This window comes from Loxodonta africana, chromosome 7 (assembly GCF_030014295.1).
Source record: "Loxodonta africana isolate mLoxAfr1 chromosome 7, mLoxAfr1.hap2, whole genome shotgun sequence".
Classification (NCBI taxonomy): Eukaryota; Metazoa; Chordata; class Mammalia; order Proboscidea; family Elephantidae; genus Loxodonta; species Loxodonta africana.
In genome coordinates, this window is record NC_087348.1 from 127515769 (window position 1) to 127543757 (window position 27989).

The 27989-nt window shown below is 41.8% G+C and overlaps 1 protein-coding gene across 2 annotated transcripts in view; it reads right to left on the bottom strand.

Moving 5' to 3' along the window:
- Nucleotides 1–27989, bottom strand: part of GUCY1A2 (guanylate cyclase 1 soluble subunit alpha 2) — a 420035-nt gene that overhangs the window by 354123 nt on the left and 37923 nt on the right. For both annotated transcript variants that reach the window (XM_064288867.1, XM_064288866.1), the window contains exon 3: nt 17938–18059. In XM_064288867.1, the coding sequence (XP_064144937.1) occupies nt 17938–18059 (122 nt within the window). The remainder of the gene's footprint in view (nt 1–17937; nt 18060–27989) is intronic.

A 27989-nucleotide genomic window follows, 5' to 3' on the forward strand; every position in this document is an offset into this window, starting at 1 on the left:
TCATTCCAACCTGGTTCCTGTCACTCACAGCGTCTCTCCTGGAGGGCTCAAAGGAGAGCAGTCCCCACTGCAGTGTCATAAGCAGAGAAAACAACTAAGGACTCCACTTCTCAGGGAGGGAAAGGAGGAAAAAATATGTCACATAGGAAGTAGGGAATTCTGAAAAAAGAAGCAGAAGGAGAACAAACAGCACCCAAAGACTTGTTTCCTCTTAATAGGTATGCTTAGGACTAGCTGGCCCAAAAGAGTTGTAAAACAACAATGTTTTGAATTTGGAGCATTTATTTTTTCCCATAAACTTTCATCACTCCCCCACCACTCTTTACTCTAACTCCTAGAGAAAACAAAAGGTTATATCAGAGATCTTCCTTAATATTTGAAAGCAAACAGAAGTGCGTTATCCAAAAGGTCAACTGAATCCATTTCTTGACAGGAAAAAGACATTACAAAGCTGTAAGGTCTCGAATTCACACACAGTGAAAGATGCTACATTCTTTTCAAAGTGCTTCTTTAGTGTACTGCAGAAAAGTCATAATTAAAAGTAAAAAAGCAAGCTGGCTTTTCTCTCCTCAGCCCACTCTTCAGCCGTGCCAGACTATTGCTGCTATTTCCTTTCTAGCTTCCAGAAGGATGACAAAGGTCAACATAGTTTGTTTTTTCTATCCCACTAAAAAATAGATATTTGAGGTTTTTCTTTCTTTTTTTTAGCACTATGGCTACAATAACCTTGTTCTAAGTGCAAATCTTGCATTATGGGCAATCTTTGTAAACAACTGCTGTCTGAAAAACCTATACTACAGGAAAGCTATTAACATTCCTGTTTCACTAATCAGAGCTATCCAAGTTATCTTATTTATATAAATAGGTAAGAACGAAGCCAAGGGCAGTCAAACCCCTATGTGACGATGCCAAGATCAACTCTATCCCTCGAATCCCTCCTACAAGCCTAGCATTTATACTATGGTGAGAGCCAGGACCATTGGTTTGTGCATACTACTGCTACTTGGATTTTGCCTCCCATTAGCAGAACTGAATTCAACTGGCAATGCTGTACCCAGACCAGCAGCACTGTGAGGTCCATGACAGCATCAAAGTGTGTATGTGAGTCTGTGCAAGGACTGAAGGGGACAGAGGAAGGGAGTTAAGGAGACCTTAGACAGAGATGTGAAATGACATTTATCTGCCTCATATGTTTGCTTATGATCCTAAATAAATTTGAAATCTGAGTACAGTTCACTTAAATTTCATTATTTCTATACAGCCATCGAAGTTTTAAAGAATTAGGTATGTTTGTTTCCTAAATGGACACCATTTTGGGAAATGATACTTCATTTGTCTTGAATATTAAAATGAATATCCAGCACATGCTGGATGCTCTGCCCTGTTAGTAATTCACAAATCTGGGCGGTGGCAATAATTTTAACCATATATAGCAATAGTCCTGGTGGCACGGTGGTTAAGAGCTTGGCTGCTAATCAAAAGGTCAGCATTTCAAATCCACCAGCCACTCCTTGGAAACCCTGTGGGGGCAGTTGTCACTGATGGGGTCACTATGAGTTGGAATCGACTCGATGGCAATGTTTTTTGTTTTGTTTTTTTCAGCTTGCAGCAATAGTCACAGGACTTTTCATCATCTTCTCAACACCTCACTTTAAACACCTAGCAGTTCACTTTAAACACTAAAAAGTTACTTAGTCTGAAGTCCTGCTTTGAATGAAGATTCTATTTAATTGTACACACTGCTATATAGAGATACAGTGAGCACTGCTACTAAATATAGAAACACTTTTATAGCACATTGCACTATTATCTAATGACTGATGACCCACAGTCTGTGAAAAATAATTTACCCTGGGTATTTAAAATGTCAGGGAAGCAATCAAACGTCAGAGTCTACAGAGGAGAGTATGTCAATAACTGATGAGGCTTTTGAATTCAGTAAAAGTATTTGGGAAGTCCAAAAATGGCATAACATCAGAGTAAAAGCATTACAAGAAAAAAGGCGTTTGTCCTACTATAGGTGTCCTTCACTACACTATTAAGAGAATAGGTACCTTAAGCCAAAGAAACAGTCAGCAGTTTTATTTTTATTTATACTGTTCTGACATGCAGCCCCTCACTCTTGAATAATGTTTTACTATGTGGAAAAAAATGAGTAAAATGCCCTGGATGTGGAGGAACAAATCATCTATTCTGATACCAATGTTAATAACCACAGTGGAGCTATGGTCAGAGACCATTTCATCTTCAAGGTCCCTATCACTAATCAGGTTATAAGTGAGACCACGAAACATGAGCCAACTCCAGAGATGGTCTTCAACCTGGACACGGGTTATAGAGAGAGAGTTTGGTGCTTTCATGGGGAATACCAGGAAATTAAGGGGAAAAAGTACAGTTATATGTAAAAATAGAATACAAGCTCTTAAACTCATGTCTGTTATTTTAGTTGGTTTTGTTTTTAAGTTGGGGCTACAAACAAATAGGAATAGAAAGCCCCTTTGGACTTAGGATTTTTTGTAATTTTATTCAATGGTTTTTGTAAATGTTTATTTTGATATAATTTCAAACTTAGAGGAAAGTCGCAAGAATAGCATAAAAAACTCTCATATGTCCTTTACCAAGATTCACAAATTTGTTAACGCTTTATCCCTTCTATTTTACTATTCTCTCTCTCTTTCTACACACTGCAGAGACAGACCGCAGTTGTGAATAAGTTGCAGACATGACCCTTTACCCCTAAATACTTCAATGTGTATTTTCTAAGAATCGGGACATTCTCTTACATAGCCATGGCACAACTCTAAAGATCAGAAAATTTAACGTGGAGACAATGCTATTACGGAATCCACAGTTCATATTCAAATTTCGCTTATCGTCCCAGTAATGCCCTTTACAGCTACTTTTTTTCCCTAGTCCAGAATCCAACACAGGATCATGCGTTGCATTTATTTGTCTTCTGTTTTGAGTTTCCTTTCCTCTAGAACAGTTCTTCAGCCTTTCTTTGTTCAAACAACATTCCTTGGGTGCCTACCCTTCCAGGCACTCTGCCATGGTACCGTAGTTATAAAGAAGAATTAAACATGGCACCTGACCACTAAATACCCACAGTCAAGGTGAGGAGAAAGACATGTAAACAATTATGAAGCACATCATGGAATGCTGAGTATATCAAGAGTATAAGCTGGATCCTCCCCATTTTTATCAGCTCAAAATCCTTGCCTTCTGGGTCATTTTTTCCATCTCTGATTTGGAACTAGGAAACTACCTCTATAGATAGAATTATCAATAAAATAACTTTAATTCAAGAAGTTGCCCAAAGTAATATACAGCACTATACAGCAATACATATAAATGTTTTTTGTTTGTTTATGAAACACGGATGATTCTTTTAATGGAGGCTGTGTGATGAAAATCAGTTATTTTCAGAAAAAGAGAAAAATGTGACATGGTGAAAATAGTGGTGCCCCTTTTCTGCAGTTGGAAAAGCTACATCACATCCAGATTCAATCTTTTATTAGTTGAGTGACATGAGTAAGTCACTTACACTGTGTGCCTCAATTACTTCATCTGTAAAATGGGGGTAATAATACCTAACTAACTATAGAGTTTGTCATGGATTGAATTATGTCCCCCCAAAAATGTGTGTACCAGTTGGGCTGGGCCCTGATTCCCAGTATTGTCTGATTTTCCTATATGTTGTAAATCCTACCTCTATGATGTTAATGAGGGAGGATGGGGGGGGCAGTTGTGTTAGTGAGGCAGGACTCAACCTACAGGATTGGATTGTGTCTTGAAGCACTCTCTTGAGATATAAAAGACAGCAGCAAGCAGAGAGACCAGGGGACCTCACATCACCAAAAAAGCAGTGCCAAGAGCAGAGCGCGTCCTTTGGACCTGGGGTTCCAGCACAAAGAAGCTCCTAGTCTGGGGGAAGATTGATGAGAGGGCCAACAGAGAGAGAAAGCCTTCCCCTGGAGCTGGCACCATGAATTTGAACTTTTAGCCTACTTTACTGTGAAAAAACAAATTTATCTTTGTTAAAGCCATCCACTTGTGGTATTTCTGTTACAGCAGCACTAGATGACTAAGACAGAATTTGGCACCGAGAGAGTGGGGTGCTGCTCTAACAGATACATAAAATGTGGAAGCAGTTTTGAAACTGAACGGATAGAGTTGTGACAGCAGCAAAGGACCAGTGCGGCAGAGAACCTGCAGCAGCAGAGAAGCAGCAACAGCAGAGAACCAGAAGCAGCAGGACCAGAAGACCAGCGGCACTGCAGCCGACCCACGGAGTGAGAGAGCTGAGTGCCTGTGCGCCTGAGGCTTCCTGGCAGAATGGGGTGCTTCAGGGCACTTACCGGTGGAGCTAAGCTTGCTGACCCACGGAGCCAGAGAGCTGAGTGCCTGTGTGCACGAGGCTCCCTGGCGGAGTGAGGTGCCTCCGGGCACTTACCAGGGGAGCTACAGAGCTCTGGAACACTTGCTGCAGCAGGGCAGATGTGGGCACGAGGCCTGAAGAGCCAAGAGGCCAAGAAGCCAGAAGCAGAAGCTGAAGAGACAAGGAACACAAGAAGCTGAGCTGCCTCAATCTCAAAAGGTATGACCATGACCTCAGGGGTTTCGAAGAGTGGAGCCATGGCCTCTGGTGTTTCTAAGGATGGAGTTGCCACTCAGATGGACTAGGAGAACGGTGCGCCTAAAGCCCAGGGAACAGAGTTGCTGCACCAGTGGGGCTGGAAGGCGGAGCTGAAGCCCAGGGCTGAGGGGCCTCCACACAGAATCCAGAGAGTCTGGCCAATACCTAGAGTCTGGAGAGCAGAGGGCCATTGTCTAAATTGTCTCAGAGAACAAAGGATTATTTTCAAAGCTTTGAGGGTTAATGTAATGTGTTCTGCTGACTTGCTTGGTGCCTGTTATCCCTTCTTTCCCTCCAGTTTCTCCCATTTCTAACGGAAATGTCTAGCTTGTGCCTGTTCTGCCGTTGTACCCTTGGAAGCAGATACTCGTATTCCAGATTTCACAGGTGAAGAGGAATTTTTGGATTTTGGACTTGGAGTTAAGATTTTCTCTATGATATGATGGGGTGAATATGTTTTGCATGTTGCAAGGATGTGATTTTTGGGGAGCCAAAGGGTGGATTGTCATGGATTGAATTATGTCCCCCCAAAAATGTGTGTATCAGTTGGGCTGGGCCCTGATTCCCAGTATTGTCTGATTTTCCTATATGTTGTAAATCCTGCCTCTATGATGTTAATGAGGGAGGATGGAGGGCAGTTGTGTTAGTGAGGCAGGACTCAGCCTTCAGGATTGGATTGTGTCTTGAGGCAATCTCTTGAGAAACAGAAGATAAAGCAAGCAGAGAGACGAGGGGACCTCATACCACCAAGTAAGCAGTGCCAGGAGCAGAGCGCATCCTTTGGACCCAGAGTTCCTGTGCAAAGAAGCTCCTAGTCTGGGGGACAAGTGATGAGAAGGCCTGCAGAGAGGGAAAGCCTTCCCCTGGAGCTGACACCCTGAATTTGGACTTTTAGCCTACTCTATTGTGAAGAAATAAATTTCTCTTTGTAAAGCCATCCACTTGTGGTATTTCTGTTACAGCAGCAGTAGATGACTAAGACAGAGTTGTAACAAGTTCAAAATAATATACATGAAAGTACTTTATAGTGGAGTACCACATAAATTACATATATATGTGTATATATGTAGTTATGTTTATATGTGTGTGTTTGTGTGGGGGGGGAAGAGAGAGAATAAGAGTCAGAGAAAGCTTAAGCACGCATTTGATTTGTAGATCTTTTTTTTTTCTGACAGAGTCCTCCATCTCACCACACTAGGTGAGTTTTGAATCCAAATTTCTCAGTCTGTTTGACAGAGGAACTCTCACTTTTCTGGGGCTATAGCTCTCTTCCAGTGGCCACACACGGCCTCCCATTTTGTTCACAGGGCAAAAAAGTTCCATACTTCATGTCATGTGGCCTCCCCTTAGCTTCTAGACTGAGAGTGCAAGGAGGGCTTTACTGCCAGATCTCCAGAGCCAGCACAGCCTGGTACATGGAGGGTACTCAACAATTATTTGTGGAATAGATGAATACCAGCTGAGGCCCTAACCGGCCCAAAATACTACAAAACAGCATCTATCTCTGACTTCTTCTTGAAGCAATTGCTACTCAGACATCAGTGAGAACACCACAACTTTAATCAACATTATTAAGGTGAATTATACTTTAAAAAGAATGGAAGGAAGGAAGGGAAGAAGGGAGTGAAGGAAGAAAGGGAAGAAGGGAGGGAAGGGAGGAAGGGAGGGAGGAAGAAAGAAAAGAATGAAGGGGGCAGGAAGGAAGGGAGAGAAGGGAGGAAGGAAGAAAGGAAGTTTACTAGTTAGTTTATTCCTGGAGTTTTGAATCCAGAGATCCATTAAACAACAAAAATACTATAATCATGGAAATTTTATTAGAATTACTTAAATGAATTAAATGTGACAATTAACATATTAATTATTTAAACCCTTTCTACTTTTTTTTTTACATTCCATTGACCTCTTTTCTTCACAGCACTTTTCACTTCTGAAATGATCTTAATTGTTATTTGTGTGTGTGTGTTTTGTCTGCCTCCCCACTTTCTGTTTTTCTCCCTGCTGATGACCAGCACCTACAACAGTACCTGAAAACGATAGATACTTAACAAAGTACTTGAAAACCGTTTTTTTTTTTAATAGGGCAAGTATTTTCTCTACAGTATTAAATCCACACTTCTCTAATAAACATTTTCCTATAGATAATAAAATGAACTCTAGCCCAGCTAAAGCTCCAAAGATCATTTAAAGCTCTGAATTAAAGAGTTTTTACAGATTTGCAACAAAGAGATTTGGCAAGAAGATACAAAAAAAAAGGGGGGGCGGGGAAAGCATGAGCACAGGGCCTCTAGCAGGAGGCATTAAGCCTGTATCTTGGAGTAAAGGGCTTTTTCTCCCTTTTTCTTGTCTGGCTGTAGACAATTTTCAATCCTGACTATTATGTATGAATGAGGAATTGCTTGAGCATCTTTGCTTGTGAAGATGGCATGTTTCTCCTTTAACAGATTTCTATATGTGCTGCCACTGGTTTCTTTCCACAGCTGTCATCACCATTCCCCTTACTCCAAATAAGGTTCTTCTTCCCTACCATCAGCGATTCCTCTCTTCTGTGAGGCCCCAGAGCTGGCTCTTCTGAGTCCTTTTTAAATGGGATGTGAAGCCCAGTCTTTCATATGTCTCACCATTCACTATCTCCCAACAATCTCTCTAGCTCAACCAATCCTGGATCCTAACAGTGGTGGATAACATTGTACAAGCTTCTGACAAAGGCTAAAATAAAATTCATTTATATCCCTGGGCTAAAATTGTGACTTGTGTTTTCACATCTACCTCTTCTTTCTACATGCAGGAAAATCACCACTTTTTATTTTATCTTGTTGTTAAGACCAGACCTGGAAATATAAGAAAAAACAAAACAGCCCGGGAATTGGAAGCTCGAGATCAATCATATCAGATTTAAAGTGGTTATCACTTTCAATAGGTATGAATTTGAGCAGGAAAAATAGAGAAAGGGAACACCAAAGCACCTATTAAAGTCATCTATAATACTTAAGGAACCACAGCTCTCCACGTGGAAAATGTAATATATGGAGATCCTTAGCCATGCAGGCTCATGAAAAACAAATAAAAAGAGATTAATATTTTGATTTTTGAAAAATGAACTGACAGTGATATAATAAAGGAAATTTAGCACATATGAAATGTCTTAAGTAACATATTTATTGCAATTCATAAAATTCTACACGCCAAACTAATTTAAATAAACTGTGAAAAAATTGCTGTCAAAAGCACTTAAAATATTGACTGAATATCTGAACTCAAGGCTAATAAGACTGAAATTCATCTAGCACAGAGCCTAGGATGTTTGAGTTTAACTCATACTCCTTATATTTTTCATGAACTGTTAGAGGATCAAAGGTAAACATTCTGTTATCAAAACTGGTAGTCGAGTCAGAGTACATTACAAAAAGCAATGAAAACAGAAATAACATAATGAACCCAAAATGTAGACCCAAAGGTAGGAAATAATCTACTTAAGAATGCAAATCATGAACATGGAGGAACCTGGAAGGCATTATGCTGAGTGAAATTAGTCAGCTGCAGAAGGACAAATGTTGTATACAGACCACTACTACAAGAACTCAAGAAAAGGTTTAAACACAGAAGAAAACATTCTTTGGTGGTTACAAGGGTGGTTAGGGAGGGAGAGAGGAATTCAGTAACTAGACAGAAGATAAGAACTATCTTAGGTGAAGGGAAGGACAATACACAATACAGGGCAAGTCAGCACAACTGGACTAAACCAAAAGCTAAGAAGGTTCCTGAACACAACCAAATACTTCAAGGTACAGAGCAGCAGGGGCGGGAGTCTGGGGACCATGGTTTTGGGGGACATCTAGGTCAACAGGCATAACAAAATTGATTAAGAAAATGTTCTGCATCCCACTTTGGTGAGTGGCCTTTGGGGTCTTAAAAGCTAGCAAGCGGCCATCTACGATGCATCAATTGATCCCAACCCACCTGGCACAAAGGAGGATGAAGAACACCAAAGACACAAGGAAAATATTAGCCCAAGAGACAAAAAGGCCACACAAAGCAGGGACTCCATCAGCCTAAGACCAGAAGAACTAGATGGTGCCCAGCTACCACCAATGACTGCCCTGACAGGGAACACAACAAAGAGTCCCTGATGGAGCAGGAGAAAAGTGTAGTTCAGAACTCAAACTCACATAAAAAAAAAAAAGACCAGACTTAATGGTCTGACAGAGACTAGGGGAACCCTTGAAGACATGGCCCCCAGACTCTCCGTTAACCCATAACTAAAACCATTCCCAAAGCCAACTCTTCAAAGATTAGACGGGACTATGAGACATAAATGACATTCGTGAAGTGTATGCTTCTTAGTTCAAGTAGATACAGGAGACTAAATGGGCGGCTTCTCTCTGGAGGCAGGATGAGAAGGCAGAAAAGGAAAGAAGCTGGTTGTATGGACATGGGAAACCAAGGGTGGAAAGGGGGAGTGTGCTGTCACATTATAGGGACTGCAGCTAGTGTTACATAACAATATGTGTACAAACTTTTGTATGAGAAATTAACTTGAGCTGTAAACTTTCACCTGAAGCACAATTTAAAAAAAACTAAATACTAATGTTTCATGTTGGAAATAAATTAGGTTCGAAGATGAAAAATAAAGAATAAAATCATCAAATAAAAAGGAAACAACTGGGGAGTTCATGGTTCATTTAGGCGAAAAGATCCAAAATGGAGGAAAGACAAAAGTAGTCTTTCAAAAACCAGATGTGGCAAATCACAATGAATTTGCTCCATGAGATAGTAAAAAGAAAAAGAAAAACTAGGTATGTGAAATGATTATGGGCCCACGTTCATCTTTCTCACATACTAAGACAAGAATAAAATTTCTTCTGGCTCATATAAAAAAGCAAAAATAGCCATTGCTCTTTTGTAATAGAACCAGTTGAGGGGTCACTAAGCAATTGAGCAGAAAGTTACATCAGAGCATCACAATCCAGACTCTGCCATCCTACAAACTAATGGTGTGGCCCTACGCAAGCAGTCTGACCTGTGTTTTCACATCTTCCTCTTCTTTCTACATGCAAGAAAATCACCATTTCTTATCTTCACATTAAGACTAGACTTGGAAATACAAGAAAAAACACAATAGGCCAGGAATTGGAAGCTTGGAATCAATCATATTAGATTTAAAGTGGTTATCACTTTAAATAGCTACCAATCTGAGTAACCAAAATAGAGAAAGGGGGCTCCAAAGCACTCTGTGCTTCCATTTCTTCTGCTCTAAGTCAGATATAGACGTTTGGGTTTTTTCTCCCATGCTAAGCCGTTTGCAGATATTAAAGAAAGGTGAAACTACCTCTTAAGAGCGATAGGAAAGTTTTTAGGGGGCTCAAAACCCTGCTTATGAAATGAGCTAAGTAACGGGAGTTTTAATAACGTGAATCTGAAGCTCTTGCCACTGACAGTGTTGAAGGGAATCCAAACTAAGGTAAGCTGACAGTTAGGGGATCACAAGGGTTTTAACAAAGACTGCTTGTGGACATGTTACATTTTCAACATCTCCTTCCCCAAATAGGTTTACAAGTCCCACTGGTCATATTACTTCAAAGTCACACCCAGACATTTTGGTAGTTTCTTACAAAGTTAAACATAGTCTGATCACATGATCCAGCGATCACACTCCTGGATATTTACCTAACTGATTTGAAAACTTTTATGTACATAAAATCCTGCAATTGAATATTTATAGTAAAAAAAAAAAAAATTTATAGTAGGTTTATTTAAAATCACCAAAACCCAGCAGCAAACTACAGGCCTTTCAATAGGTGAATGGATTAACATACCCATACAATGAAATATTCTTCAGGGATAAAAAAAGAATGAACTATCAAGGCACACAAAGACATGGATTAATCTTAAATGCACCTGCTAAGCAAAAGCAACCAGTGTGAAAAGGCTACCTACTGTATGATTCCATTATATTACATTCCACAAAGGGCAAAACTACAGATTTAGTCAAGTGATCCATGTTTGGCAGGGATTCGGGTGTGTGGGGGAGGGGTGTTTGGCTAGGTGAAGCACTGGGGATTTTTTAGGACAGTGAAAGTGTTCTGTATGATGCTGTAAGGGAAGGTACATGGCACTATGTATTTGTCAATACCAAAGAACTTTACAGCACCAAGAGTGAACTGTAATTATAAAAAAAAAAATTTTTAATTATTTAGGAGGTTGGAGGATCCCAAGATGGAATGTAGATTGTTGTAAAAGAATCTTACTCTATAACAAATGTATGAAACATTCTCACTGAAGGGAGTGGCAGGGGAAGGTGCTGACCTAAGTAACCTTCGAAATGAGTGGAGGGTATAAAACTAAAGGTAAACAGAACTGCCTGGAAGCCTGCACTGTAGTTGATAAAGTTGTTTCCCACGGGAGTATGAGTTAGCAATTCTGAAATCACTATACGTGTATACTGGAATTAAAAATTAAGTAAACGAACGGCTGAAAGGAGCCAGGTTTCTTACTGTCAGAGTAGGAGGTTACAGACAAGCAAGGGGAGAAGGGTAGAATGAGTCATACAGTAACGAATTAGGACTGGAGACGTCAGTATAAATTCCTGTTTAGCATAATAGAGATACAGATAGATGCATATAGAAATATTTATAAATACGTGTATATAAACTGGTTACTATATCCTTGCTATGTCAGCTGAGAGGGCCCAGAAGCAACAACATCCCAAGAGCAATAAGTGCACCTACTGCCTAGATCTTGGTTTCTAATACCATTCTCTAATACAAGGACCCAGGACTCCTTGTTGGCTAATTCTAAGATTGGGACAGAAAATATTCAAGATGAACCTGGAGCACCTTGTAGTGCTGGAATGTAAGAAAGTGTTCAAAATACATACACACACACACACACAAAATGATGGGCATATATCAAAGGGCACTGGAGTCAACTGAAAGAGCCAAAGTTGGAACAATTTGAGAAACAAAATAAATAAAGTGGTATCAGATTATAACCCAAGGTATAAAATAAGTATCCATATACCCACACTGATAAAAATAGATGATTTGAATAAATAAATAAATGGATGGCAAGAGACAAATCTTTGGGCAGAGGAATTCCAAACAATTTATGTACTCTGGCCTCAAAGAGGAGGAGTATAAATCCCCACTTCTTAAGCTTGGGCTGCACATAGTAACTTCTTTCCAAAGAGTACAGCATGGAAAGAGGAAAAAATAGAGTCACTTTCCAGTTGAGAACCCTGCTAAACACTACCTCAACCAGGTGGTCAAGCCACTTGGGAAGATACTTCAGTAGCTTCCTCTAGTACCAGGAGAGTTAAGCAACTCACTCGAATGCATACAGCCAGTAAGCAGCTGAACTGGGTGTTCAACCCAAGGGGTCTGTCTCTGTTCTTTGCCCTAAATCACTACACATACTACCATTATTAAAATAGCTCTCCTTCCAACCCCCTTAACCCCAGTTCATCTTATTAAAAAACAAAATAATATTTGCTTTTAATAAGAGAAAAAAAATGATCAATTACAAATTTTAGTAACAAGAACTTTATTAGCAAATTTATTTGTTGCTATCAATCTTTTTTTTTAATAATTTTTATTGAGCTTTAAGTGAACATTTACAAATCAAGTCAGTCTGTCACATATAAGCTTATATACACCTTACTCCATACTCCCACTTACTCTCCCCCTAATGAGTCAGCCCTTCCAGTCTCTCCTTTCACGACAATTTTGCCAGTTTCTAACCCTCTCTACCCTCCCATCTCCCCTCCAGACAGGAGATGCCAACACAGTCTCAAGTGTCCACCTGATACAAGTAGCTCACTCTTCATCAGCATCTCTCTCCTACCCACTGTCCAGTCCCTTCCATGTCTGATGAGTTGTCTTCGGGAATGGTTCCTGTCCTGGGCCAACAGAAGGTTTGGGGACCATGACTGCTGGAATTCCTCTAGTCTCAGTCAGACCATTAAGTCTGGTCTTTTTATGAGAATTTGGGGTCTGCATCCCACTGATCTCCTGCTCCCTCAGGGGTTCTCTGTTGTGCCCCCTGTCAGGGCAGTCATCGGTTGTGGCCGTATTGCTATCAATCTTATTCATAATAAAGTGGCAAGCATTATTGCATCACCTAGTTCTCCAAGATGTTAAATATATTCTAATTCACTATACAAGTATATGATTGACAGTTACTTCAAGAATCTCCCTAGGTGCTCATAGTCTTAACCCTAAGTAAGTCTAACTAATCCTTCAGTTTTATTGCTAAGAGGCTCCTAAATGCACATTTTAAGTCACAGTGAAACCAAAAACACATATAAGTTAACATGCATGCAACAAATGACTGCTTATCAAAAAAGAAGCAACAAAAACAAAAAGGTCCATTCCAGCTAAAGACTGCAGAATCTGTGGCACTTTATAAAGAAAGGATTCTGATTTCACTGTTATTTCAGAATCTCTGATACCAAGAAAATATTGTGAAGAATATGCCTCCAAGATCATTTCCTCGGTCCTTCTCACTAGCACTTTATGAGAAAAGTAATCCCATGATGATATTGCTCTGATTCTGACTTTAAATGCGTTAAGTTCTTGGAGAAGGTAAAGTACCATTCTGATAGAAAACCTTTAAAGCAGAGAGAACTTTAATGAATCTATTGTTTCAACATTCATGTCTTTTTTATTGTTTTGAGAGAAAACCCATTTAGCAAAGGCAGTCTAAAATTATATTTTGTGCAATAAGTAGCAAATAATTGATACTTATTAAAACAGCAAACCCTGAGCTCTCATTTCTATTTGATCTCTGTCCTACTGTGAGACAACTTTTTCTTACACAATCTACCCCATTCTTGTAGCTCTTGAATCTCTATGACAATTAAAATACCTAAACCCCCTTAACATTATTAAACAGAAATAGTCATAACCTCAGTTTATTTTAAATTGTATTACGGCAAAGAGGGCTATGTAATTTATCATCCTTCTCCCTTAACTCTCCCTGTTGTTGGTGTGTGCCGTCGAGTCAATTGCAACTCATAGTGACCCTACAGGACAGAGCAGAACTGCCCCATAGAGTTTCCAAGGAGCAGCTGGTGTATTTGAACTGCTGATCTTTTGGTTGGCAGCTGAGCTCTTAACCACTGTGCCACCAGGGCTCCTGAACTCTCCCTAGACATCCTCTACCTCTCTCCCCGCAACTATACCTAAGTCATATCCTAGGTCAAATGTTGCCACCATACCCCCAGGATAAGGTGGCAACATTTTAGCAGTAAACACAACATAGGCTCCTTAATGCTTTCACAGAAATGCTTCACTATACCATTCAACCATTACAATTTCCAAGAAAATACTAAATGCCATGCTTCACAAAATTACAAATACATTTTTACTCCTTAATTGGAGCTAAAAATGGACTTTACAGATTATGTCTAAGAAAGGTTTACATTTTTCAGACAACTAAGATTAGAAGATAATTTTGGTATGCAAAAGACATTAAAACAAGAAAACCCAGTGCAAAAGACATTATGCACCAAATATAGCAGTAAATTTCACACTAAAAGCCTCCAGAAGGGAGAGCATTGTTTGCAACTATCTTCCTTTGTACAGCCTTTTCCATAGTCTTAAGACCTTCTTTAGGAACCCTGGTGGTGTAGTGTAAGAGCTACGGCTGCTCACCAAAAGCTCCTTGGAAACTCTGTGGGGCAGTTCTACTCTGTCCTATAGGATCACTATGAGTCAGAATCAACTTGACGGCAATGGGTTTGGTTCAACAGGTTTAAGGGGCTCTTCAAAGTACTGTTCTGCATTATCACAGTGGTTGACAAAGCACCAAAATGAGGTGAAATGGGAGATAAGGAGCAGCCCATAGTCAATATCCTTCATTCCTAAATGATGAGTCAGAAAATAGAAACAACTAGTTTCTGAGCCAACAAAAGAGAAATAAATGGAAAAAATGTTGTTATCTGGAAATAATTCTTTCCCATTACTACAGGAATGTGAACCACTCTGTAGTACTGTGTGTTTTCAAGGAGTCCTGAGGAGACAGCAAGTGGACAGACACACTACAGAAGTATAACTGATCTTCTGCAACTTGTTTTTCCTCTCTCCTCAAAAAAAAAAAAAAAACCTCAGGTCCCCTTTACTCCACGCCACTTGCAGAATTCAAATTTAAATCTGAAGAGCCAGTAAATGATAAAAACTATCTAGAGGATCTGATACTTAGTGGATATAGATGGTCATTTTGAGAAAGAAAAATTTGCTACTCTGATCATATTCTCTGACTCATGACTTCAAATCTTTTCTGATGGTAGATGAAGTATAAATAGCATACAAATGAGTGAACAAACAAACAACTTTCTAGTCTCTACTTCAACCCTTAACAGGTTAAGAAGGTGAAAGAAATATATATTCACCAATCCCAGTCCACTACTATTCTAACCACACTCCACAGCGATAATAAATATAAATCATAGAGTTGGAAAACTGGCTTCTGGTCTCCAGAGAGAAGGTTCCCAGGCATCCAAATCTCTCTTAAGCTGGTTGAAACTCTGTTTCTGTACACTCCCCCTCACCCAAGAAAAGGTTTCCTTTTCATGTATAGTGTTTTTCTGTTCAATGAGTTAATTAATTCTTGCATTTCCATAAACGATGGCACAAAACCAAAAACCCACTGCTTCAAGTTGATTCCGACTCATAGCGGCCCTATAAGACAGAGTAGAACTGCCTCATAGCAGTTCCACGGCTGTAAATAAATCTTTATGGAAGCAGACTGCTACATCTTTCTACTGCAGAGCAGCTGGTGGGTTCAAACTGCCATCCTCTGGGTTAGCAGCTGAGCACTTTAACCACCACACCATCAGGGCTCCTAATGATGGCACAAGAAAATTTAAACATTACTTTAAAAAAAAGATGAAATATAAGCAAGCCAAGATTACTTGTAGTTCAATTACTCGTTAAAAAACAGAGCTTTCACTGAATAAGACTAGTGAAGCTGCTCTTTGTCCTTAAACAGTCTATATTTCAAGAGTTATAAAAGGACATTATTCAAAGGAGACCAGCTACCTCTTAAACATATAACCATTGTTGGATCCATGCCAGCATCTGATCAATAGGTAGAAGGCATTTTGTTTTATTCTACAGAAACTTAAATTTTAAAAGATTGTACTTTTTATATCTTGTGAACAACTCATTACTTACAGAAAAAAATTGGACTTAATATCTCTTTTCTAAAAAAAAAAACAATATGGAAATCCAAAACCTGCTTTATAGTCACCATCTAGATTATAAGCACTTAACTTAAAAATACTCTCCCCCTGATGGAAACCCTGGTGGTGTAGTGGTTAAGTGCTGCGGCTGCTAACCAAAGGATAGGCAGTTCAAATCCACCAGGTGTTCCTTGGAAACTCTACAGGGCAGTTCTACCCTGTCCTATAGGGCCGCTATGAGTGAGAATCAACTCAACAGCACTGGGTTGCTGGGTTTGGGAATATCATTGGGTAGCACACTGCCTACTGCTCTTTTCAGTCACTTCTTACTCTGCATGTCGTCACAACTTTTGCAGGGCAACTAAGACGTGCTTGGCCAACAGCGACACCTGGTGGTTACCATGTGTCTAACCCAGGGTTTCTTCTCCCTAGGGGGGATTATGAACACACTCCTTTATCTCTGAGCACCTCTTACACCCTCTGCCTCAGTGATTCCCAAAGTGGAGAATGTAAAGAAAAGGGTTTTGAGGGGCAGGGAAACATTTAAAAACTGGGTAAGTTAAGAAGCAACTTTTTCAAAATCTTAAACATCCCTCTCCTAACTTTCTGATACATTTATCCTGGGAGGGGGGAGCATCACCTCGTCCCATCCCTTAAAATCATGGTGTGTCAAGAGAAATTAGTATTATTTTCAAGGAGAGCCCTTGAAAACACAAAATCAGAAAACTGTAAACGGCTCTTGGGCAATGCTCTAACTCTATTCCTCCTTTATTCTCATTCTTCATCTTCTCCATGAATATGCTTTCTTTGGGCAGTTTTATACCCCAGTAGCATTCTGCTCCTGTAAAGATTTCGGGCTAGGAAACTCTACGGGGCAGTTCTACTCTATCCTATAGGATCACTAAGAGTCAGAATCAATATGACAGCACACGACAACAACAGTTCTAACAAGATTGAGGTAAGTGAATCTTTTGCCTTCCCTCTCACTGCCCATCATGTCTTGCTTGTTATTATTGGCAAGCGACCTATATCTATATTCCTTCCTTCAAAAAGGCCCATGTTCTTATTCCAATATTCTGTGTTTACAAAAGTTATCTAGGATAAAAACATAGTAAATGGATAGCTGAAGACCTGGTCCACCTCTGAGAGTCAGAAATGTTTAACAAAATCTGGTACATATGTGGGTTGAGGCCATCTAGAGTCTGTTAGTATGAGAGACTCTGTTAGCTCCAGGGAAAATGCTTATCTTAAAGAGAAAGAAATTCAGGCAAACCAGCTCGCCCATTGATACAGGCCCAGTCTCCATCACCTGATTCTAAGGTAGAGGTGAGTCTGAGTACTTTATGGAGTCTTTTTTTTGTCATAAGATGTGTTGTTCCCCATCCCTTCCCAGTACCACTTAGGCTTTCATCTGAGTCACAGGGAAACAGGAAAATTCCAGAAAGACTTAAAAGAAGTATTACTCACCAAAAACCTATGTAAAACATCAGGACTAAAAAAAATCCTGCTTTGGTATCTACTTTTTATATAATTCAGTGAAGCTCTCAAACTCCAACAACTTCATATAGTACAGCTCAGTTTCAGTACTTTAAGGCTGTGCTGGGAGTATCTGTCTGCCATAAATACTAATGTTTTTATGGTGGACATTCCCCAGTAGGGCACAGACACCTCAGTGGATGACCTGCCTCACTGACACAGCCACAGAAGGGAGTTTATGAACACATGTGGGGCACCCTCCAGCCCCAACCAGGCCTCCAGGACATAATGGTATATGACTTTGAGGGGAGAGGAAGATCCAATTTCAGCTAAGGGTAAAAGCCAGGAAAATATGGATTGCACAAGGATAATAATACTAACACAGGAATATTTTCCAAAAGTTTCCCCAGAATGTTAAGTATTTTTATTACAGCGTTTTCCAACCTTCAAGTAAATGGCATGCATGTAATTTCCACTCTAATATCTTCAGGAGTGTTAAAATTAAATCACTGGAAAACAAGGTCTTGATCTCAACTTGCCATATTCTCCAAGCCTCTCTTCAGTATCAAACGAAACATCTACACCTTTACTGTCCCCTCTTCCCCTCATTCATTCTCTCAACTGTATAAATATATATTTACTTTACCGAGTATATTAGCAGTACACTGAAGAATTCCTGAGACATCTTCAATTTCGTCTTTATTGGAATGATCTGCATAGGAGCATCTGTTAGAAATATTGTGGAAATTCTTTTCTGCATCCCTGTAACTAAGAAGAAAACAAAATTAACACATGGAGAATTTTTAAGCATCTGCGAATGCACGCATACACACACACAAGTACACATAGTCTTGCGAATGCACGCATATACACACACACAAGTACACGTAGTCTTCACTTTCAGTGTAATCCGATTTTAAAATAACTGATGTGTTAAGACACAATTTCTAGTATAACCTATGATTAACAGCACTATTAGCAATGAGGGCCTGGAACCAGAGGCAACTGTTAATAAGAAAATCGTATATGAAAAAAATAAATGAGAACTAAAGAATATGTCACTTAGCTAATGTATCCCTATTTGAGTGCTTTAGGCCTGCTGGTAATATGTTTCTACAAGGAAGTTTCCTAGGAAAAGAAAAATTAACAGATCATTGGCATTCCACCATTTTAAAAGTAAACACACCTTAAACTCTGCCATGGGCAGTCAAGTACATAGTGACATGGTATATGGATAACAAATAAAGCATTTGGAGATTGACAGAAATAAATCTGAATCATGGTCTTACCATTTTCTAACCGTGAGACCCTGGACAAGTAACCTAATCTCAGTTAATTCAGCTTTGCTCCCTCATAAAATAGATACCTCCTGGAGTTCTTGTGAGGACTGAATCACGTAATGTCTGTACAACCAAAGGCTGACTGGGGCTTTTCCAGTTGTCTCTGAATTACAGCTAAAGCGCCAGAGCTGAAGACGATGAAGACCAAATCCTTCCATGTTCTAAAAAAGTAGCCAAGAGGACTGGACATTCCCTTCAGAACTTAAACCACTTGCTATCGAGTCAATTCAGACTCATGGCAACACCATGTGTGTCAGAGTAGAAGTGTACTCCATAGTGTTTTCCACAGCTGATTTTGAGGAAATAGATTGCCAGGCCTTTCTTCTGAAGTACCTCTGGGTAGACTCGAACCTCTATCCTTTTGGTTAGCAGCCAAGCATGTTAATCATTTGCACCACTCAGGGACTCCCTTCAGAACTTAACATATGATGAAATAGCCCCTGCCACCGTCATCTCATCACTAGCCTACAGAAGCAGAGGAATAGAAATAGAATTAAGCAGAGGAATAGAAAGGATTCATAAGAAAACACTCAAAGGAGTGAGTAACTGGCCCCATCCCTGTGAGAAAAGGCCAAGTTGGTGGAAGAGGGATCCACTATTGGTAGAGATTAGAGGGATCTAGTATCTTATTCCCCAGTAAACATCTGCTTAGGCAGCGGGTTTCGTGATCTTCTGTCTGTGCCTGATTGAATACAGAAAGAAGGTTTAGGGGACAGTTATTAACAGGGGGAAAAAAATAGAGGAAAATTGGGAGCAGCCTACAGTCCCATCATTTGGCAAGGCAAAAATACGAGCTTCCAACGTGTCAAGGAGATGCCAGTCAGAAGAGGCGAGCTTGAGTTGTTGCATCCTGCAGCTTTTCCAATCTCAAGGCTGCTGCCCAGGGACAGGGATCCTACCAGCAAGATTGCAAGTGCACTCCCCAGGGCAGGGGCTGGGGCACCTGAAGCAGTCCAGGTAGAATTTAGACATGCACCTCGCCAAGGGCATCACAGCCAAGAGGGGACTATTACAACCTCCAGTTATTGAAAAGAGGTGCCTGCCATTTCCCATTTCATTCCTGCCTGCTACAACACTCCAAAGAGAAAGCGACCCAGAAAGTGGTGGCCAGGAGAGGAGGCGTGAAAGACATCACACTTTCTCCGTAGTGCATTCCAAGCTCTTCCAGCCCAGGCCTGACCCAGACAGAGAGGAGGACACAAGAGGCAGATTGGACATGAGACTGAAGATTTAAATTGGCCTGAAGTAGGCTTTATAATCCTTGAAAGTACTTAGAGAACAGAGCAAACTGCCCAAGCAGGTATCAAAGGGGATTTATCCTAGCATATTTGAAGTGATTGGAGAAAAAAATAAAACAATTTCATGTTTGTGTACCTCACTGAGATCAGGCTCCAATAATCCACTGAGGCAAAAATGTTTATTACAGTTTCTAAAAAAAAAAAAAAAACCACTGCCATTGAATCAAATTCGACTCATAGCAGCCCTATAGGACAGAGTAGAACTGTCCCATAGAGTTTCCAAGGAGCTCCTGGTAGATTTGAACTGCTGACCTTTTGGATAGCAGCCATAGTACTTAACCATTATGCCACCAGGGTTTCCTGAGATACTGAAATCATTCAATAAAAAAAATGGGATGAAGACCACAGATGTTAATCACGGACAAATACAGGGCTACATCAAGCTCTGCCATTTTAATCAAAGTGACCTTGGACAAAATATCTTTTCTCTCAGGCTCAATTTCCTCACCTATAAAATAGGCTTAATACAAAGATCCTATAAAATAGATGATTAAGGTTAAATGAGAAAACAGATAAAAAGTAGCCAGGATATTGCCTCAAACATAGTAAGCAATCAATAGTTCATGTTTCTATTCAATAAGATAGATATTTGTTCTATGTGAACATATTCAAGAGTGAGATTTCTTTTTAGATGGGATAATTTACAGCCACATGTCGTAACTGTGAAAGCATAATATCATTAAAGTTTATTTCCCAGAATTATTAGGGTACACCTACCACTAATTTCACTTCTAATTTTCTACCGAAATAATTCTGGCTTAATCCCTCTTCCATTGGCAAAAAAAAAGAAGAAGAAGAAGGAGAAGAAAAACAGAAGGTTGGTCGTATAAAACAAAACACAGGGCCCACTGTGATAATCGGAGTAATAGAATTTAATTCTAGATGACTGTAGAAAATGGTGTCCCAGACTACTGAAATTGACAGCATTCCTACCCATGAATTAGCACACTGAGGTTCAGTCTGGCAAAAAGCAGAAAATGAATGCATGATTATGAATGAGTCTTTGTTTATACTTTAGGGTTTAAAATATATAATGAATGAGCATTACATCTCAGAAAGATTATCATGTATTTTCCAATGATAGTTTTAAAAAAGTCTCTGCTTTGCTGGAAGCTAACAGGTACGTGAGGAAATGCTCACGATCATTAGCCATTAGAGGAATGCAAATAAAAACTACAATAAGATACCATCTCACCCCAACAAATCTGGCATTAATCCAAAAAACACAAAATAATAAATGTTGGAGAGGTTGTAGAGAGACTGGAACACTTATACACTGCTGGTGGGAGTGTAAAATGGTACAACCACTTTGGAAATCAATTTGGCACTTGCTTAAAAAGCTAGAAATAGAACTACCATACAATCCAGCAATTCCACTCCTCGGAATATATCCTCGAGAAATAAGAGCCTTCACATGAACAGATACATGCACACCCATGTTCATTGCAGCACTGTTTACAATAGCAAAAAGACGGAAGCAACCAATGTGCCCATCAACAGACGAATGGATAATCATGGCATATTCACATAATGGAACACTCCACAATAATTAAGAACAACAATGAATCAGTGAAACATCTCATAACATGGAGGAATCTGGAAGGCATTATGCTGAGTGAAATTAGTCAGCTGCAAAAGGACAAATATTGTATAAGACCACTGTTACAAAAACTCTAGAAAAAGTTTAAACCCAGAAGACAACATTCTTTGATGGTTATGAGAGTGGGGAGGGAGGGAGAGAGGTATTCACTAATTAGATAGTAAAAAAAAAAGATAACTGTTTTAGGTGAAGGAAAAGACAACACACAATACAGGAGAGGTCAGCACAACTGGACTAAACCAAAAGCAAAGAAGTTCCCTGAATACAACTGAACACTTCGAAGGCCAGACTAGCAGGGACAGGGGACATTCTAGGTCAACTGGCATAACAAAATGTATTAAGAAAACGTTCTACATCCCAGTTTGGTGAGAGGGTATCTGGGGTCTTAAACACTAGCAAGCAGCCATCTAAGATGCATCAATTGGTCTTGACCCACCTGGAGCAAAGGAGAATGAAGAACGCCAAAGACACTAGGTAATTATGAGCCCAAGAGACAGAAAAGGGCCACGTAAATCAGAGACTATGTCAGCCTGAGACCAGAAGAACTAGATGCTGCCTGGCTACAACCGATGACTGCCATGACAGGGGAACACAACAAAGAACCCCTGAGGGAGCAGGAGAGTAGTGGGATGCAGATTTCACATTCTCATAAAAAGATCAGACTTAATGGTCTGACCAAGACTAGAGTGACCCTGGAGGTTATAGTCCCCAGACCTTTTGTTAGCCCAAGATGGGAACCATTCCTGAAGCCAACTCTTCAGACAGGGATTGGGCTAGACTATAAGATAGATAACGATGCTGGTGAGGAGTAAACTTCTTGGTTCAAATAGACACAGGAGACTATGTGGGCAACTCCTGTCTGGAGGCAAGATGAGAAGAGGGGGACAGGAGCTGGTTGAATGGACACAGGCAACACAGGGTGGAGGGGAGGAATGTGCTGTCTCATTAGGGAGAGAGCATCTAGGAGCACATAACAAGGTGTGTATAACTTTTTGTATGAGAGACTTACTTGATTTGTAAACTTTCACTTAAAGTACAATAAAAAAAACCAAAATCTCTGCTTTGCCTATAAACCAAAAAAAAAAAAAAACTGCCATCAGGCAGATTCCAAGAATCGACTTTGTTGTCTATACTACCATAAAAATCCATTTTTGTGACCAGTAAGAGGCATATAGTATAAACATGAGTGAAAGCAGTTGGGTCAGGCACTTTCAAGGCAGAAATTTAAGTTAAAAATTTCCAAATCAAAAGGAACTGTCTATAATAAAGCTATAGCTGGCACATCAACTAGGCTTGCTTAGCTATTATGTTAAACCAAAAAGCAAAACAAAATTCCGACTCATAGTGACCCTACAGGACAGAGTAGAACTGCCCCATAGGGTTTCCAAGGAGCAGCTCGTAGATTTGAACTGCTGACCTTTTGATTAGCAGCCAAGCTCTCAACCACTGCACCACCAGGGCTCCTGATACTAAATAACTGAGTCCAAAGGTATAAAAGCCTAAGGAGGGCAGGGAAAGAATACAGCAGGGACGGTAAAGGGAAAGACAATCCACAAAAATTGAAATGCAAAAGAGTCAGATACTAAGAGTGGTAATAATAATTCAACTAACATTGATGACCTTTAGGTACCAGGCAGTGTACTATTTCACATAATTATATTGCAACACATTATCATTAATATTTCATTTAAACTTCACTCCAACCCTATCATTATTCTCATTTTAAAAATGAGACAGTTGAGGCTCAGAGTGGCCAAAGAACCTACCCGAGGTTATTAAATGGCAGATCCCGACTTTAAGTCTAGTAAGTCTAACTCCAAAGCACATTCTCTCAGTGCACTGCTGTATACTACACGACTTACATAACAAAGACCTGCAGAGAGGAGGAAGGACACCAGATAATGGCAAGAATGACATCTGAAAATATGTCATCATAAATGAGATTTTCCTCCACCCTGAGTTCATTTTAATTCTTCAGGTGAACTCTGACTACCTCCCTTCTGCTTCTCAGGATTCTTTGCACCCCGCACTGCCCAGAAAGCCAGTCAATTCTCTACAAGATCGAGTTAAGCAGTAACTGAAAGAAGGATGCCCACTCAGTGAACCTCCCTTTTTTTTAGGTTGTGTGAGGAGAACCATGCTACATGCACAAGAAGCTATCCAAGTGAGCAGTATGTACGTAGAGAATGTATAGTAATCAAAATTTACCACAAAGTCGATCTGCTGCAACAGTGGCAGAACATCAAGCATAAATGGAAAGCTGTGCAAATAAATCAGTATAAATCACGCTATAAAGAAAATGGCTCTGGATACTAGAACTATCAATTTTAGAACAGTAATGAACACTGGAGATTATTCCAACCCCTTATCTTACATCTCCATCCTACAATTACTCTTCTATCCACCATGCTCCTAAAAATCTGTGTACAGATCTCTAGGGTACAACTTATTCCTTTGTTCATCCCCCAAAATGTTACTGCCTCCTATGTACCAGGCACTTATCAAGGCACGGGAATATAGAAGTAGACAAGATAAACAAGCAAATAAGAAAACAAACAAGATACTTCCAGCTAATGACAAGTGCTACGAGAAAAGGTAACAGAGAATAACATAACAGAAAAGAGACTGGGGCTGGAGACTGGATTGGAGTGGAGGGCCACTTTAGACTGGGTGGTCAGGGAAGTGACTGGGGCTGGAGACTGGATTGGAGTGGAGGGCCACTTTAGACTGGGTGGTCAGGGAAGTGACTGGGGCTGGAGACTGGATTGGAGTGGAGGGCCACTTTAGACTGGGTGGTCAGGGAAGTGACTGGGGCTGGAGACTGGATTGGAGTGGAGGGCCACTTTAGACTGGGTGGTCAGGGAAGTGACTGGGGCTGGAGACTGGATTGGAGTGGAGGGCCACTTTAGACTGGGTGGTCAGGGAAGTGACTGGGGCTGGAGACTGGATTGGAGTGGAGGGCCACTTTAGACTGGGTGGTCAGGGAAGTGACTGGGGCTGGAGACTGGATTGGAGTGGAGGGCCACTTTAGACTGGGTGGTCAGGGAAGTGACTGGGGCTGGAGACTGGATTGGAGTGGAGGGCCACTTTAGACTGGGTGGTCAGGGAAGTGACTGGGGCTGGAGACTGGATTGGAGTGGAGGGCCACTTTAGACTGGGTGGTCAGGGAAGTGACTGGGGCTGGAGACTGGATTGGAGTGGAGGGCCACTTTAGACTGGGTGGTCAGGGAAGTGACTGGGGCTGGAGACTGGATTGGAGTGGAGGGCCACTTTAGACTGGGTGGTCAGGGAAGTGACTGGGGCTGGAGACTGGATTGGAGTGGAGGGCCACTTTAGACTGGGTGGTCAGGGAAGTGACTGGGGCTGGAGACTGGATTGGAGTGGAGGGCCACTTTAGACTGGGTGGTCAGGGAAGTGACTGGGGCTGGAGACTGGATTGGAGTGGAGGGCCACTTTAGACTGGGTGGTCAGGGAAGTGACTGGGGCTGGAGACTGGATTGGAGTGGAGGGCCACTTTAGACTGGGTGGTCAGGGAAGTGACTGGGGCTGGAGACTGGATTGGAGTGGAGGGCCACTTTAGACTGGGTGGTCAGGGAAGTGACTGGGGCTGGAGACTGGATTGGAGTGGAGGGCCACTTTAGACTGGGTGGTCAGGGAAGTGACTGGGGCTGGAGACTGGATTGGAGTGGAGGGCCACTTTAGACTGGGTAGTCAGGGAAGTGACTGGGGCTGGAGACTGGATTGGAGTGGAGGGCCACTTTAGACTGGGTGGTCAGGGAAGTGACTGGGGCTGGAGACTGGATTGGAGTGGAGGGCCACTTTAGACTGGGTGGTCAGGGAAGTGACTGGGGCTGGAGACTGGATTGGAGTGGAGGGCCACTTTAGACTGGGTAGTCAGGGAAGTGACTGGGGCTGGAGACTGGATTGGAGTGGAGGGCCACTTTAGACTGGGTGGTCAGGGAAGTGACTGGGGCTGGAGACTGGATTGGAGTGGAGGGCCACTTTAGACTGGGTGGTCAGGGAAGTGACTGGGGCTGGAGACTGGATTGGAGTGGAGGGCCACTTTAGACTGGGTGGTCAGGGAAGTGACTGGGGCTGGAGACTGGATTGGAGTGGAGGGCCACTTTAGACTGGGTGGTCAGGGAAGTGACTGGGGCTGGAGACTGGATTGGAGTGGAGGGCCACTTTAGACTGGGTGGTCAGGGAAGTGACTGGGGCTGGAGACTGGATTGGAGTGGAGGGCCACTTTAGACTGGGTGGTCAGGGAAGTGACTGGGGCTGGAGACTGGATTGGAGTGGAGGGCCACTTTAGACTGGGTGGTCAGGGAAGTGACTGGGGCTGGAGACTGGATTGGAGTGGAGGGCCACTTTAGACTGGGTGGTCAGGGAAGTGACTGGGGCTGGAGACTGGATTGGAGTGGAGGGCCACTTTAGACTGGGTGGTCAGGGAAGTGACTGGGGCTGGAGACTGGATTGGAGTGGAGGGCCACTTTAGACTGGGTGGTCAGGGAAGTGACTGGGGCTGGAGACTGGATTGGAGTGGAGGGCCACTTTAGACTGGGTGGTCAGGGAAGTGACTGGGGCTGGAGACTGGATTGGAGTGGAGGGCCACTTTAGACTGGGTGGTCAGGGAAGTGACTGGGGCTGGAGACTGGATTGGAGTGGAGGGCCACTTTAGACTGGGTAGTCAGGGAAGTGACTGGGGCTGGAGACTGGATTGGAGTGGAGGGCCACTTTAGACTGGGTGGTCAGGGAAGTGACTGGGGCTGGAGACTGGATTGGAGTGGAGGGCCACTTTAGACTGGGTGGTCAGGGAAGTGACTGGGGCTGGAGACTGGATTGGAGTGGAGGGCCACTTTAGACTGGGTGGTCAGGGAAGTGACTGGGGCTGGAGACTGGATTGGAGTGGAGGGCCACTTTAGACTGGGTGGTCAGGGAAGTGACTGGGGCTGGAGACTGGATTGGAGTGGAGGGCCACTTTAGACTGGGTGGTCAGGGAAGTGACTGGGGCTGGAGACTGGATTGGAGTGGAGGGCCACTTTAGACTGGGTGGTCAGGGAAGTGACTGGGGCTGGAGACTGGATTGGAGTGGAGGGCCACTTTAGACTGGGTAGTCAGGGAAGTGACTGGGGCTGGAGACTGGATTGGAGTGGAGGGCCACTTTAGACTGGGTAGTCAGGGAAGTGACTGGGGCTGGAGACTGGATTGGAGTGGAGGGCCACTTTAGACTGGGTGGTCAGGGAAGTGACTGGGGCTGGAGACTGGATTGGAGTGGAGGGCCACTTTAGACTGGGTAGTCAGGGAAGTGACTGGGGCTGGAGACTGGATTGGAGTGGAGGGCCACTTTAGACTGGGTAGTCAGGGAAGTGACTGGGGCTGGAGACTGGAGAGGGGTGGAGAGCTACTTTAGATTGCGTAGTCAGGGAAGATCTTTCTGAAGAGATGACATTTGATTAGAGACTTGGGGAAAAAAATAAATCATGCAAACATCTGAAACAGAGAATTCCAGGAAACTGAAACAGGATGTGCGAAGGCTCCCGAGGCTAGGCGAGCTTGGTATACTTGAGAAACTAACAGAAGGCCTCAGTGGCTGGAGTGGCGTCAAAATAGAGTGGGAGTGGGGAAAAAGGATGAAATCAGAGACAGGCAGAGGCTGGATCACAGAAGAAGTTTTATTTCATTCTGCCATAGTAAGCCATTAGATGGTTTAAGGCCTGGATTTCAAAGCCTGGTCCCTGCACCAGGAGCAGCAGCAGCAGCATCTGAGAGTTGTTAGCAATGCAAATTATTGAGCCCCACCCTGGAGGACTTGTAGATTCAGAAACTAAGGATGGGGCCCAGCGATAATTGGTTTAACAATCTGATCAGGTGATTCTGATACCCATTAATGTTTGAGAATCACTGGTTTAAAATAATTTTTTTTTTTTTAAATGACATGATCTAATTTTTTAATCAGTTGGCTGCGATAAAAACAGAATGTTGGGAGACAGCAGTAGAAGCCAGAATAATGGTTCGGAATCTTTCGGTAAGAGATGGTGGTGACAGTGGAGATGAAGACAAAACAAATTATCACATGGTGTTAATAAATTCTTTTAGCACTTATTTTTCCAACTTGAATCATCTCTATGAATAAATGAGGGTACTGAATAAATGTCTAAAGATAAAATCGCTGAGGTACAGAGAGGCTATCTTACTCCCTAACAAGAGGCTCCCTCCTATTCCTTCCATCTGTGTGATCCTTTAAGCAGCTGCTCCCCACACTCAAGTCTGCATCCTGGGAGACTAAAAGAGCCTCAGTCTACATAGGCTACAGGTACAAGAATCCATTGGGAGCAGAACTACATGATCCTGGAGCTCTAATAAATCAAGCAGGTACAAAGTCAGAGTTTTAAAGAAGAGAAAAAGGAAGGCAGGAAGTCAGTGGTTGGAGGTTGAGTTAAGAAATTAAAAAGAGAATGCC